At 42.1% G+C, this 15,337-nt stretch overlaps 1 protein-coding gene across 1 annotated transcript in view; it reads right to left on the reverse strand.

Moving 5' to 3' along the window:
• CYP17A1 (cytochrome P450 family 17 subfamily A member 1) overlaps window positions 1-15,337 on the reverse strand; it is a 360,400-nt gene that overhangs the window by 255,670 nt on the left and 89,393 nt on the right. The window contains exon 3 of the mRNA XM_086922704.1: window positions 11,073-11,302. Coding sequence (XP_086778830.1) covers window positions 11,073-11,302 — 230 coding nt within the window. The remainder of the gene's footprint in view (window positions 1-11,072; window positions 11,303-15,337) is intronic.

Here is a 15,337-nt window from a genome sequence, read left to right on the forward strand (position 1 = left end):
AACATGCGTGAAGCCCTGGGGCTGTGGGGGCCCCAGGGGACCCCTGCTATTATTGTTAAAGAAATGTCCCCAAGACCTAGCCCACCCAGGGGCCCCAGTGAAATAAAACGTGGGGGCCTGCAACCCCAGCGCGAAATGCGCCTACATTTTTTTAAAAAAAAGCTTTTTTGGAATCCCATGAGCAGGCCTAGGGGGTCAGGGTGTTCTACCCTGCCCCCTTCTCTTGTTTTATATCTTTGTTTCTCTGTTTTCTGGTGACTCGCTTCTACCGGCTCACAAGATGACTGCCAACACTTCCTGGTTTGGAGTGTTGGCAGCCAATCACAGTGAAGCTCGTGCTCAGAAGTTAGGCTCCGCCCAGATATTAAAACTTTTATTTTTTTAATTTCTCAGCAACTACTGAACGGATTTACAATTTTTTTTTTAAAAAGGTCGCTTTCTGATCCAAGCACTACCTTTTTGCCAAATCTGGGGTAATTCCGCCCAGTAGTGTCGGCTCTAGCCTTGCTCAAAATGTCCTATGGGAAATAGATTTTTTTACTGTTATTTTGTTTTTTCTCAAAAACAACGGAACGGATTTACACCATTTAAAAAAAAAACGCTTTCTGAACCAAGCCCTACCTTTTTGCCAAATTTGGGGTGATTCCGTTCAGCAGTTCGGGCTGTAACCCGTCTGTAAATTAACATGGGTAAAACGCGTTTTGGGACCCCCATTTTTTCTCAGCTCCCGCTTGACGAATCACCCCCAAACTTTTAGGATAGGAGCTGACCTGGATAGACTTTTTTTGGGAGAATTTCGCGTAGATTTGTCATACGACGTCAACATTATTAGCAAATCAAAAAATGCTTCTCCTATGGAAACTAGGTTCTAACTATAACTACCTACTGGTGACCACCAGTAGGTTATCAAGGGCAGTTTCTACCCGAAACGCGTCATGCCAATCGAAACAAGGAAGAGATAATAAACTTGCCTGTGTACTTGAAGCTGCTTGGGGGTCTGTGATATCTGTATGCCTCACCGGAGAGACAGAAGTTGTAATGATATATATATATATATATATATATATATATATATATATATATATATATATATATATACATATATATATATATATATAGCAGCTCCAATCTTTTCCTGTTTTCCACAAACGATAACGCACTCTCAGGGGTTTATGCAGCAAAGTTTTAATCAGCCACGGATAGACAAAAACAGACGCGTTTCAGACCTAAAGTCCTTCGTCAGTGTTTACATTTCCGTGTCTATCTGACACATTATATACACATTACTTCCTGTCAGTGAAATGAAAGATGGACACTTCAAAACAACATGTACGGCGGCCATTTCATAATGATTTTTTCAATTAATAGCACAATTGGGATGTTATTATATTGTGCCATTGCCGGTTTAAATGAATTCAATCTCGCTGTGTATCAGCATATTACCGACAATACTTTGCCGCAAATTTCCAATTTTTACAATCAATTTAAAATTCGATTGTATCGACACCACAAAACACCATATTCTTGCAATGCAGTCATCAATCAATTACACGGGGTTCTCAACATGTTATGCACTGATGTGCTTTGAACCCATCAATAGGAAATTCCTACCCTGTCGGTGAATAAAAAGCTATTTATGCCATGTATCGGCACATCACCGACTAATGTAATGATAGTAAGACTGCAATATGTTACATTCTACACCCATTTGTCTCATTACCATAGTTGTAATATTTACAAATCTCATAATTTAGCCAAAGATCGGCTAATACAATCACATGTGACCTTAGACTCCCCTTCAATTGCATCTTGGTGAGTCGGTTAAAAACCAGAATCTTAAACAGGTCGTTTTCGTTTCGTTTCATAAACTTTATTCGATTGTTTTAAAACATCATAAAAGTGTACAGAATAAAACATTACACATATGAAGTTACAACACCAGGGGAGGTACTTATCATGCGATTGGGCTAAAAGTTTGGCATAAAATCTAAAAATTATTGTACATAATTTAGGGGAAAACCATACTTTGTCTTACTGTGATTGATTTTAAAATAAAGGTTGCAGTAAAGAAACATAAATCCGGGCTTGCAAGTGAAAATAATAACTTCATAGCATTTCCTGTGGTATACATAGAATATTTCAAAAACATAGGTTTAAGATAAAAAATACGCTGAGCTTTGTACAAAGGGCAGAGTAGGAGAAAGTGCAGTGTGCTTTGTTTGGTTGAACCGTCACACGGACAAGGGGTAACCGAATGGCATTTCATTGTAGGAAATGCCACCAAATTATGTACAATGCCTAGTCTCAGTCTTGAAAGTACAAATTGATGGGACCGTCTACTAATAGCATTAAGGTACATAGGTATACCAGAAACATCATCTTTGAGAGAATAATAAAAAACATGAGTAGAATACTCTTTTGTTACAGTTTTCCGCAAATCGGTTTTGACCCGCAAGAATTCACTTTTAACCTCCTGTTTGGACAGAGAATTAATACATACAGGATGTTTACTCACGTCCATATCAAACAGATCCTTAAAGGTTGAAATCACATATTTTAGCCAAGGAATGCTGGAGACTTTTTCTAAAAGTAGACAGTCCTTGATGATGTCTTTAGTAAAGGCAGTTTCAGTCTTGGTAAAAATGGATTTCCAAACCAATAGTGGTCTCAGTCCAATTAGGTCAGCTAAATAGTCCAGACCTAATTCTATGTGTGTTAGGACAGTGGATGCCGAGGGTGGGAGGCAGAGCAATCGTTTGAGGAACATATTTTCCGTAATTTGCAGGTCCCTTACATTACAATGTCCCCAAACCCCAGAACCATACAGTGCTACCGATGTACATCTATGTTTATAAATATTCAGCATATCTATGATACGGCGACTTCCTACTTTTGAGGCAAAGCGGAAAACGCCTAGGGAGGCCTTCCCCATTCTTGCTTTAACATTAGTTTGCTCTGGGACCCAGGAACCTCTGTCATTAAAAGTAACGCCCAGATAACAGAAATTATCGACAACCTCAATACGGTTTTCCTTGAAATAAAAGGGTTTAAGATGTTTTACCTTTTTGCCACACACCAAAACAAAGGTTTTAGAATTATTAATTTTAAGTTTCTTCCCCTGGATAAAATCGTAAAAACAGTTCATCAATTTTTGAAGGCCTATTGGAGTCCTAGAAAGTAAAACAGTATCGTCGGCATAGAGTAATACCGGTATAGGAAGACCTCCTGCTTGTGGGGCATCAGCTTGGATTTTCTTTAATTCCTGCTCAACTGAATTAATAAAGAGCGAGAAAAGCAACGGGGCCAAAACACATCCCTGTCGGATGCCAGATCTTACCTTGATCTTTCTTGTGCACTCCCCCGTTGGTCCATAACGAATTTGGGCCGATAGGTTGGAATAAAGTCTAGCTAAGAAGTGGATAATAGCAGAGGGGGCGCCCATACCCAATAAAGTTGACCACAACAAAGTGTGGTCGACCAGATCGAAGGCGCTAGAAAGATCCGCAAAACACAGGTACAAAGAGCCCGCTTTGGCCTTGGTGTATTTTCCAATTAGGAGGTTTAGGTTAATACATTGTTCTATAGTACCAAGGCCCTTTCTAAAGCCATATTGGGATGGAGCAAGAATATTATTGTCTACAGCCCATTCTTCCAACCGCGTTAATAAGACCCTACTCATGATTTTTAATGAGGAGTCCAGAAGGGAGATAGGGCGGTAGTTCTTGGCCTCTCCTCTATCCCCCTTCTTATAGATTGGAATGATAATGGATTCACTCCAGGTTGAAGGAGTGTTGTTGTCCACAGCGGCATTAAACGCTAGGGTTAATAATGGACTCCACAGGGCCAGATCATATTTATATAGGTCAATTGGTACCCCGTCTGGTCCAGGTGCCTTCCCTCCTTTGCTACCGTTGATTGCCATGTCTACTTCATGGATCATGATTCCCAGGGGTTCAACTGGAGTAATGGGGTTGTTACAGATGTTATCATGAAGCTCCCTGGTTGGGTCAAAAATCCCTGTGAAATGTAAGACCCAACTATCTTCACTTACTTGAGCGGTAAGGACTGGGAATTCATCCTTCTGGAGGAATGGGCTATTAATAGTGCTCCAGAACAGCTTACTGTCCCGGAGAGCTGCAGCTTTATTCAGGTCATCCCAGGCTTGTTCTCTTAGCTCTTGTTTTCTGTGTTTCAATTCGATGTTATAATTAGCCCACAAGTGTTTGACCGCTTCCCTGTCTCTAGGTAGGTTGGAAAGGGCAAGCTTAAGGGCTTTTAACGCCTTAGTACACGCCTGGTTAAACCAGCCCAGCGTTTCCCGTTTGATTGGGGCCTTGTTGGTAGTAAGGGTTTGCTTGATTATGGTGCCAAGTTTCTCGAAATTGTTTACAATGCTTTCAGATGGGGCATCAATTTCGAGACAACAGAATATCGTTTTTAAACCAGCTTTCACAACACTGCGATGTAGATTCTCGGATTTTTCCCCACACCATTTAATACGTATCCCGTTTGGCCTACATGGGATAATGTCGTCTACGACCCTGCCGGTAAATACCTTCCTAGGGATCTCATTAAAGATGGACATAGTTAGAGCATTGTGGTCACTCAATCCAAGGTCCAGGATAAGCGGGACCGTACAGAGCAGGACAATCCGGGTTGAGATGAGGAGATAATCAACAACAGAAACAGTATTCCTCCCCGTAAAAGTAGGGGCCATATTACCCTCATTATCAGGGGCATGTTGATGGATGGACATATCATACTTTAACAAAAGGTTGTTAAGGGAAGTACCATAGGGGGAGTGTAAGAACTGGACTGAGTACTCCCCATTGTCCCCATCAAACCCACAAGCAGTTGTATAAGAGAGAGGGCAGGTTCTGATGTTAAAGCCCCCCCCCATATAATGTCATAGGATATGGCCGATTTATAGCAGATTGAGTCTAATACTGTTTCAAGTTCATCCACAACAGAAGTACTGGTTGGATCAAAGGTGTTATTATAGTGGTTAATCAACAGAATATTTCTACCCCTACTAACCACTATTTCCAATATCTGAGAATGAAACCCCACTTGGTGGCTTTTTCTTACATGTACAGGGAGGAGTACAGATAGTAAAATCAATAGTCCGCCTTTAGCCCTCCCCATAACAGATTCTTCAGCATGACAATTGTAAGAGACAAAGCCATCGTAATGAATATCTTCAACAGACCATGTTTCTTGCAGACACAAAATGTCAAAGTCCATGATGTGTTCTCTCCAGCCCAGGGCTGCAACTTTTTGCCGCCACCCTGCAATATTCCAGCTCGCCATTGAGTATCCGGTTGGCTTGGGGGCCTGCACCAGTTCAGTGGGGGTAACTATGGAGGATGATGTCGCACAACCCATATCTATAGGACCCAGGTCATGGGGTGCAAGATAAACCGCCTTCGGGTCAACAGATGGTGTCGATATCATATTAGGAGGAGCTACCGTGCATTGGACCGGAAGTATATTATTAGATGGGACTTCCCTGTCTCCAGTGACAGGAATCAGCTCAGGAGATGGTACATCGGGGGGTAGTCAATCGACTCCCTCCAGGCCTTCTAAACAGCCATAGCGATTATATTCGGAAAAGGGGTAGGGTTGGGACATATATTGGGGTAGCCTGGGAGGTCTGATGTCAAACGGTCGCTGCCTGCCCCTACGTTCCACCACAGTCCAATCCCCTCTTCTAGAATGGTGGAAATTGTTAGTTGGTGGGAAGAAGAAAGAAACTGGAAGGGTCTGAATAGTGGAATCAAATGATCTGTTGAAGCCCGCACAAATATGAGAAACCGTACGGGGATCTCTAAAGCTAACAGTAATACAGTCTCCGTTGACGGTTTTGGGAGTCTTACCAACCCAGGGAACCCTCCTAACCATGATGATTTCATTATGTAAATGGGTCGGGAGGGGTCTATTCCAGTTAAGCCATTTGATGATCTTGCTTTTCAAGGAACTAAAAGTTTCTGTTTCCCCTTTTTCTAATGGCGGTACTCCAGCTAGGATAACCATAAACCGATTGGCTTCTGGCGGGAGATCAGGCCGTCTAAGTCTAGGGGTTTTATATTCGTTGACCGGGGATCCCTGATTCACCTCGTCCATATGTACCGGGGGATTAGACAGACTGGCTTGTTGACTCGCCAAGTGCTGGGCGGTTCTAGTGTTAGTTTTGCTGGGCATGGAGGGGGTGGGTAAACAATTTACTAAGGAAGGAATAGGGGGTTGGGTCGGATTAGGAAGGGGAGGGACCAGGGGGGTGGGGACAATAGGAGGGGTATTTTGGCATTTGGGTTTACTGGAAATAGCTAAGATCGAAGCAGTGGTTTTCTCTATGTTGGATATTCTAGAATCCAACCTATCCAGTTTTGCCTCTAGCGGTGATATAATCGATTTAAGTAAGGCCACAACCCACTCCATGGACCCCTCTCTCCCAAGGGGAGTAATTTCTTGGGGATTGATAATCGGGGGTGGTTCACCCCGCAATTTAGCTGATTTAACAGATCTTCCAAATTTGGTTTCTTTTTTATTGTATACTCTTTTCCGTTTCCTAATAGCACCTTCCCTCTCCCCTTGACTCTTAGAGTGAATGATACTCTCTTCGAAGTTAGACATGATAGAAGCATTATTACTGTCAGGAGCAGGGTTGATTTCCGCTACAGTAACAATTGTGTTAGCTAGGGTATCAGAGTCCACTCTTAGCGGGGGTACTACCTCCAGGGTTACAGGCTGGGTTTCAACCATAGGGCTGGGATGTTCGCTATTTCTGGCTGGTGTTTTGGCATTTGCGAGGGGCCCTATAGATGAGCGTTTAAGAGAAATAAGTTCAGTAGATAAGCGTTTCTCCAAGATGACAATTTCTTTGTCTATGATATTGTTGGCCCTAATAAGGAATTTTTCCATACCTCCAGCGGTTGAGAGGCTTCCAGTTAACGATGATTTAATCCTGGTATCTCTGCCGGCCATGGCCCAGATAACAGGAGGAGGCTTATACAAGTTAGGGGGGTTGCCCGGTTCGGTCACTCCTGGTCACGAATGGGCACAAACGGGCCCGCTCTTGGCCCGGGCTTCGCCCGTGCGCGTCCGTGCGCGTCCCGCGGGCCTACTGTGAAGGTCCAGTGATATAGTCCTTGGGATAAAGCCACGCCCCTGTTTTCTATCCCCAGTGAGGAGGCGGCGGGAAGAGGACCAGCTGTGGCAGGTTAGCGCACTGCCCGCTGGTCCTCGCAGTCCCGCTGCAAGCCAAAGGTGGTGGGTGGCTTGAAGCCTCAACTCACTTTCGCGGCTGTCTTCAAAAGGCTCGAGCGGCTCCCGCGATGCGGGGGCCGCGAGGCGTGGGGTGATTTCCGCTTCCACAGGAGGTGATTTCCGCTTCAACAGGAGGTGAGTCCGCCGACCAGCCCGCTTCTGAACTCCAACACACAGTCAATAACCAGTGAAATTCCATTACAGATATTTATTGCCTGGAAAAATATGAGAAAAGTACAGAAAAGTTTAAAGAGAATTTTAAGAAAAATTTACCAAGGTGTGGGAAAAAAGGGAAAAACTAAAAAAGAAATGGAAAAAAGGGAAAAGAAGGAAAAGGGGTAAAAGCACGCACAGAAAGAGGGAAGACAAATTCAAATTCAATTGGCACTGTCACAATCTATCTCCTCTTGAAGATTCTCATCGCATATCTAACGGTCCTTTCAAAACATGGGATCTAATGTCCTGCCAACCTATCACATTATTTTCCCAAATGTACAGTGAGTTCCTCCCCAATGTTGAGCCCACCCAGCTGCTTAGTCTGCATGTCTATTATATATCGCGACTACAGTCTGCGCAGACATAACAGTCTATCTCCCCCTCTGGGGTTGAATGGAACCGAAATATTGGAGTAATTCACGGTTACTCTGATGTTCCTGTGCAAAGTGCCTGGCCACAGGATAAGATACATCCTTGTTCATTATGGCTCGTTGATGTTCCAGCACTTGCATCTTGACATTGTTAATCGTACTGCCTACGTACTTGAGGCCACAAGGGCATACAAGACAGTATACCACATAAGATGTTGTACATGTGATGAATTTTTTGATTTTCTTGGGGCGGGATAGACCTGGGATTTGATAGGAGAGGACCCTCTTGCTATTTTCGCACGCCCGGCATCTTCCACATGGGAAGAAGCCTGCCATGTCCTTAAGGGTGCCCTGCATGGGAGTTTTAATGGGTGCTAGATGGCTATGGACTACCATGTCTTTTATGGATCTAGATTTGCGGAAAGTGATCAAGGGTCTAACAGGTACATCACACCCAATTACTGGGTCTGTGCGCAAGATATGCCAGCTTCTCGAGAGCATGCCTCTTAAAGCGTTAGCCCCATCCGAGTATGTAGTGATCATCCTGAATTTGTTCTCAATTTCAGAATCATTCCTCTTTTTCTGATCACAATCAAGCAGTTGTCGCCTCGGAATTCTGGCTACTTTCTTCAAGGTTCTGTTAAGCATGACCGGATCATATCCTCTCATGCGGAACCTCTGTATGCTCTCTTTTGCGGCTGACATAAAGTCAATGTCACGGGAGCAGTTCCTTTTTAGCCTAAGCAATTCACCGTACGGTATACTCCGTACGAGGCTGGGTGGATGGCTGCTCTCGGCATGAAGAATACTGTTCCCTACCGTTGGTTTTCTATAGAGGGCAGTCTGTAGCTTCCCATCACTGACAAATACCCTCAAATCCAAGTAATGTACTTGCTCCCTATTGATGTCTGCGGTAAACTTTAGATGTAAATTATTTTTATTGAGATCCACAATAAAATCATTGGCTTCTGCGGAGGAGCCCCTCCACACCAGAAACAAGTCGTCAATGTAACGACGCCACACCACAATGTGCCCTGCCCATTTTGAGTTGTCCCCGGAAAGGGCCACCTGCTCCTCCCACCAGCCCACAAAAAGGTTTGCGTAGCTGGGGGCGAAGCAGGTTCCCATCGCCGCCCCTGAGGTCTGTTTATACAGTGTATTCTGAAACAAAAAGATATTATTCTGTAAACAGAACTCTAACATTTCAGTCAACATTATACCATGCTCGCGATATTTGGCCGGTCTCTTGTCCAGGAAATATTTCACAGCCTCAACCCCCTTGTCGTGCTGTATGCATGTATATAGACTGGTGATGTCTAGGGTAATGAGCAGAAAGGAAGAATCCCATGTGATGTGTTCAATCTGTACAATGAAATGCTTAGGTTCTCTCACATACGATCTAAGATCCAACACAAATTTTGCTAGAAATGAATCAATATAAATTGATAGATTCTCTGTCAATCCCCCTTGGACGAGACAATAGGTCGCCCCGGAGGATTGACCAGGTCCTTGTGAAGTTTCGGGAGATGATAGAAAGTTGGAGTGGTAGGTTCAGGATTACGTAAGAACAAGAACTCATTCATATCCAACATTGACTTATTTCGCCACTTGGTCAAAAGATCATGATACATTTGTCTGCTGTGCTCATATTCCTCTTTATTGGTGATATGGATCTTCAAGTTGTCGAAGGGATTCTTGACAGTACTGATCCCTGGTTAACAGAACAATGTTCCCCCCTTTGTCAGAGGGTTTCACAATGATCTTTTCGTTCTTTTGGATATTAGATAGAGCCGCTGCTTGTTCTTTAGTCAAGTTCTTATCGCTCTTCCAGTTCCTGTTTTTATTGGTGCTGGCTCTAAATTTAATTAAGTCCTGTGTGACAGCATCTGAGAAAGCAGCCGGGTGGGCTCAACATTGGGGAGGAACTCACTGTACATTTGGGAAAATAATGTGATAGGTTGGCAGGACATTAGATCCCATGTTTTGAAAGGACCATTAGATATGCGATGAGAATCTTCAAGAGGAGATAGATTGTGACAGTGCCAATTGAATTTGAATTTGTCTTCTCTCTTTCTGTGCGTGCTTTTACCCCTTTTCCTTCTTTTCCCTTTTTTCCATTTCTTTTTCAGTTTTTCCCTTTTTTCCCACACCTTGGTAAATTTTTCTTAAAATTCTCTTTAAACTTTTCTGTACTTTTCTCATATTTTTCCTGTCAATTAATATCTGTAATAGAATTTCACTGGTTATTGACCTGTTTAAGATTCTGGTTTTTAACCGACTCACCAAGATGCAATTGAAGGGGAGTCTAAGGTCACATGTGATTGTATTAGCCGATCTTTGGCTAAATTATGAGATTTTTAAATATTACAACTATGGTAATGAGACAAATGGGTGTAGAATGTAACATATTGCAGTCTTACTATCATTACATTAGTCGGTGATGTGCCGATACACGGCATAACTACCTTTTTATTCACCGACAGGGGACAAATTTCCTATTGATGGGTTCAAAGCACATCAGTGCATAACATGTTGAGAACCCCGTGTAATTGATTGATGACTGCATTGCAAGAATATGGTGTTTTGTGGTGTCGATACAATCGAATTTTAAATTGATTGTAAAAATTGGAAATTTGTAGCAAAGTATTGTCGGTAATATGCTGACACACAGCGAGATTGAATTCATTTAAACCGGCAATGGCACAATATAATAACATCCCAATTGTGCTATTAATTGAAAAAATCATTATGAAATGGTCGCCGTACATGTTGTTTTGAAGTGTCCATCTTTCATTTCACTGACAGGAAGTAATGTGTATATAATGTGTCAGATAGACACGGAAATGTAAACACTGACGAAGGACTTTAGGTCTGAAACGTGTCTGTTTTTGTCTGTCCGTGGCTGATTAAAACTTTGCTGCATAAAACCCCGAGAGTGCGTTATCGTTTGTGGAAAACAGGAAACGATTGGAGCTGCTATTTGACACGCGTCAGTACCGACGCGCAATGGCACTGGCCTCGAGAATTTGGTACACTCAGGAGCTGCATATATATATATATATATATATGTATATATATATATATATATATATATATATATATATATATATATATATATACTCCTCTTATAACACGTTCAGAAAACATCAAGTTTGTGGAGCAGTTGCAATCGCTCTAATGTATCTACCTGTCCATAACAGCTCAACTTATCAGACTCACCTGCAGCCATGGAAAGATGTCCACCAGGCTATCCTTTGCAACGGTGTCCACAATGCCTTGGCTATAGCGCAGCATTGACTCAAACTCAGAATCTCCTCTTTTGTAATTTGAGTTGAAGCAAAGTGAGCAGACCACATTTGTAACCGCTCTGGTCAGTTCTGGGGCCATGTTCAATGGTTGGTTGTGCAATTCTGTAAGGGTCTGACACAATGAAGCAGCTTCCACAGCAACTGCAAAAGAAAAGTCACAGTCAAAAGCTGCTAAACTCCTTTATAAGATTAGTTGGAATCACATTGTTCATTATCTGAATTTGATTTGATGTTACCATAGAACCGAACAGTAAGTAAGTGAGAGTGAGCGAGAGAGAGAGAAAGAGAAAGAGAATGTGAGTGTGTGTGTGTGTGGAGATGGGTGTGTATTTTCTCTCCACAATCTCCAGTAGCTTTCTGCGAGGTGTCGCGGGCGGTCCGAGCCGGGACACCGGAAGTCCCAAATCTCCTTTCCACCAGTCGTGTTCGTAGTACACAAACAACTCGAACGCCTTTGTGTGCAGAAAAAATATTATCTTTAATGGCAAGAAAAGCAATGTGGTTCAGCAATTAAGCCTTTGTCACACTTTAGAAGACTCATAGTAGCCACATTATTGAAACCTCTGCAACCATGGTAGTGGAAACAGGACTTAGATTACAAATGTCCCAGTGGTGTGAGCAAATTTTCGGCCATTTTGTAATAGCAAAAATGAACTGAATCATGCATACTATATACATATATACATATACACAATATACAAAGTACAAATAATGGTTGTTATCCTCTGGGGGCAATTAATCACAAAGACTTGCATACATATATTTCGCAATACTTCGCAAAATAAATATTAATGAAAGTGCTCAAACTTGATGGAAACCAATAACGATAACATGGCCTCCATTTTACGGTTGTGCCCAAGTGGGCTTCACTGCGCCAAATTTGGCCACTGAATTAAGGTACGGTAATAGTCTTATAGACGTGGTGCACGGGCCAATCATAAAGCTGCATATATCAACAGGGAAATTCAAATCTTGAGTGATCAATAAATGTACATATATACACATTGTCCCGTTAGTCTTATCACACATAACAAATGCATATTGGCATAACATGAATAGTAACGCCCAAGTGGGCAAACTAGTATGCCTACATTGCGCCTGCTCATAAATGGCCTAAAGCATCCCAAGGGTTTGCAGTAATAAATCAGACCTATAGCCCCAGTGGGCAGACCGAGCACATTGTAACTGTCTTCCTTCCAAGATACAACCAAAAGTGCATGTGTACCGATGTAAAATTCAATTTAGAAGTAATGCTGTCAACTTTCTTTGATATCAGTCCACAAAAAATCCATGTATTCACACCTTAAAAGCCTGTTGATAGCAGAGGTATACCCTAAAAAAAGATATAAAAGTTAAAATGACTACAGAGCAGCTGCGGAACTAACAATACTACAGGAAAATTCATGTTTTATGCAAATGAATCGCCAGTTCCTCACTTTTGGTTCAATCCAAATGGTACGCACTGTCAAAGTCAATTATGTAGTGAGATTCTAACTTTCTCAAGGATAATTCTCGATTGCCCCCCTCACTCCTAAGTCCACAGTATCAATAACAACCATGCGAACCAGTCTGTCATCCCGAAAATGATTGGAGTGAAAGTGGCGGGCTACTGGGTATTGCTTGTTGTTATTTCTCACCGCCTGTATATGTTCCAGCACTCGCTTTTTTTGCTTGATGTTTAGTGCTGCCCACATACCATTTGTTACACGGGCAAATCAGTATGTACACACAATAGGTTGTATTACAGGTGAGACTTTTCTTAATAAGGAATTCTCTTCCTGAGATGGGTACAATCAGTCTGTCACAACCACTGCTGCTTTTGCAGGCCTTACATTTCCTATGTAATTATATTTGGATTGTTTTGACATAATGTTTTGACATAATCATATACATCAGTAGATGTACTAAGTAAGGTAAATATACGCCAAGTTTAACTAATTTATTGGAGTTATGCTTGTTTTATGACCCGGAAAAAAGCACCTGTCCCAGACTGATTTCACTCTGGGCGTTTTGTTGAGGTCTATATCTGAATGACTTGACACTTTCACAGTTCTTGGAAAGAGTGGCACAGATGGCACCTGCGTCAAAGGCAGACATGTTTATGATTCTGCATAATTTGGCGAAAAATGTCAGCCTCCATTGTCAAAGATGGCAGCCTTGATTTTATAAAATGGCAACCTCAATTATCAAGGATAGATTTGGGGCCACGGATAAACAAGTTGGACAGGGTAACTAAAGTGGAGACTATCGCTAAATGGAGCATGTCCTGCATGTATAGAAGAACCTAAAACTAAACAAAGAAGCCTAAAGCAAGTGATTAAAATAATAGAATTAAGGAAGTAAACAGCCACAAGATTTATGACCTTCCTGGAATAATCTCTGAGCTAAATAGTCACTAAGTTATCACTGAATAAGTTTTTGATTGATCTTGCTTATCAGACATATTAATTATACATTTACAAATGCATGAAGATTGGAAGGAGTATTAATGCACGTAAGACAAGGAACTTTTGACAGCATAGGAATAAGAGAAGAGGGGGAGGTAGCACTGGGGTGGCTACTGACAGGCCAATTTGTATGATTGTGTGCATTTTTTTCCTTTTTACATGTTCCTCCTGCAGGCAGTACTACTTATCACTGTAGTTACAGAGTTGGCATGTTTAAAAAAGTTATTTTTTAAAAGGCAGCAAAGAAAATGTTGCCTCCTTTCAGAGCTGAGAGAACAATTGCTCAGCAACTGCCGCTCAAGGGCTCCCTGTGAGGAGCTTGTGCGATAAACACTATCTGGCACATGCATTAAAGATACCACATGCGATTCCTTATTAGCAAAAAAGAAGTATTCGCTAATAAGGAATTGCAAAATCCTATCCATGTAGGAATCGCTAAAAAAATAGCGATCCTTTGAAATTCCTTAATTACGACTCGCAAATCGCGACTCGCAATTAAGGAATGGCTTTCTATTCATTCCTATGGGCCCACAAGCCCATAGGAATGAATGGGAATTGCAAGCACAATTTTCGAGTACCCATTAGGTACTCGCAAATTGCACATGCAATTTCAAGGTTGCAAGGGTGTCAAAAGGACACCTTGTTGCACCCTTCAAATTGTAATGTGCACCCATGTTGCACACACACAAGCCCCAAGGGCATGTGTATGTGTGTGTAACATGTGTATTTGTAAAGTACGCTATCATCCGTGAGGGTATCCTGGCAAGGCATTTGTTACCTCCAGTCTTGTGACTTATGGATTGATAATTTCTCAGTTCCACTTAATACTCTTTTTCCAGACAGGGTTTGTGGCTCCTCTATTGAGGTTTTAGAGCTGATTTGGCATGTAATGTCAGCGCAAAGATCTAGGAGTCACACACAGTCCCCTTTGGACCATCTGATATAATCTATATGAAGCCTTCATCACGCTTCTTCTGTTCATCAGAGCCTTCTTATGATCCCCAGCTCAACCTTGCTGATTGCCATAGCCCTTTGACCCCTTTATCAGCCATTAACCATTTGTGCTGACTTCAGCCATCTGTGTTTCTTAAACACTTTCTGCCATCCTTCACAGACCACACATATTTTCACCCATGCACTTTTAAACTCCTATCCAATTTTCAATCTCTATGCCCTCAGACTACTGTGCTTGCCTCAGACAGCGTCTTCTATCACTAAGAGGTCAGTTTTTTTATAATTCTTTTTATTAATTCAACATTAAAGTCACATACATTTCCCAGTTGCCATTTTGAATAGTTGTACAATGCTGCATCATCGTAGGTAGGGAGAAAATGGTTACAAACATAATACCCCAACATCATATTCTTCCCTTCTTTGCATTTCTAGCTCCACTGATGAGAATATACATAGGTTGCCACGGTAGACATATCATTTGCCCTATTTTCTATCCCATTTCTTTGGACATCAACGCGATTTGAATACTTTCCTTTCTGCAATCATGCATTTATCTATTTCTTTCAGTCACACTTGGGAAGAAGGCGAATCTGCCCCCCCCCCCCCCCATCTCTTCGCAATCTAACGCTTGACAAGGGTGTAGCCCAATGTAGTTAGTTGTTGTTCCACTTCTGTGAGGTCAGTCGGCTCCCAAATATTAAGAAGACCTAGTCTCGGTGTGAGGGTGACTTCCTTTCCTAAGGCATTCTGAATATGGGTTGTGGCGCCCTCCGAT

Source organism: Lissotriton vulgaris, chromosome 5 (genome assembly GCF_964263255.1).
Source record: "Lissotriton vulgaris chromosome 5, aLisVul1.2, whole genome shotgun sequence".
NCBI classification, from domain to species: Eukaryota; Metazoa; Chordata; class Amphibia; order Caudata; family Salamandridae; genus Lissotriton; species Lissotriton vulgaris.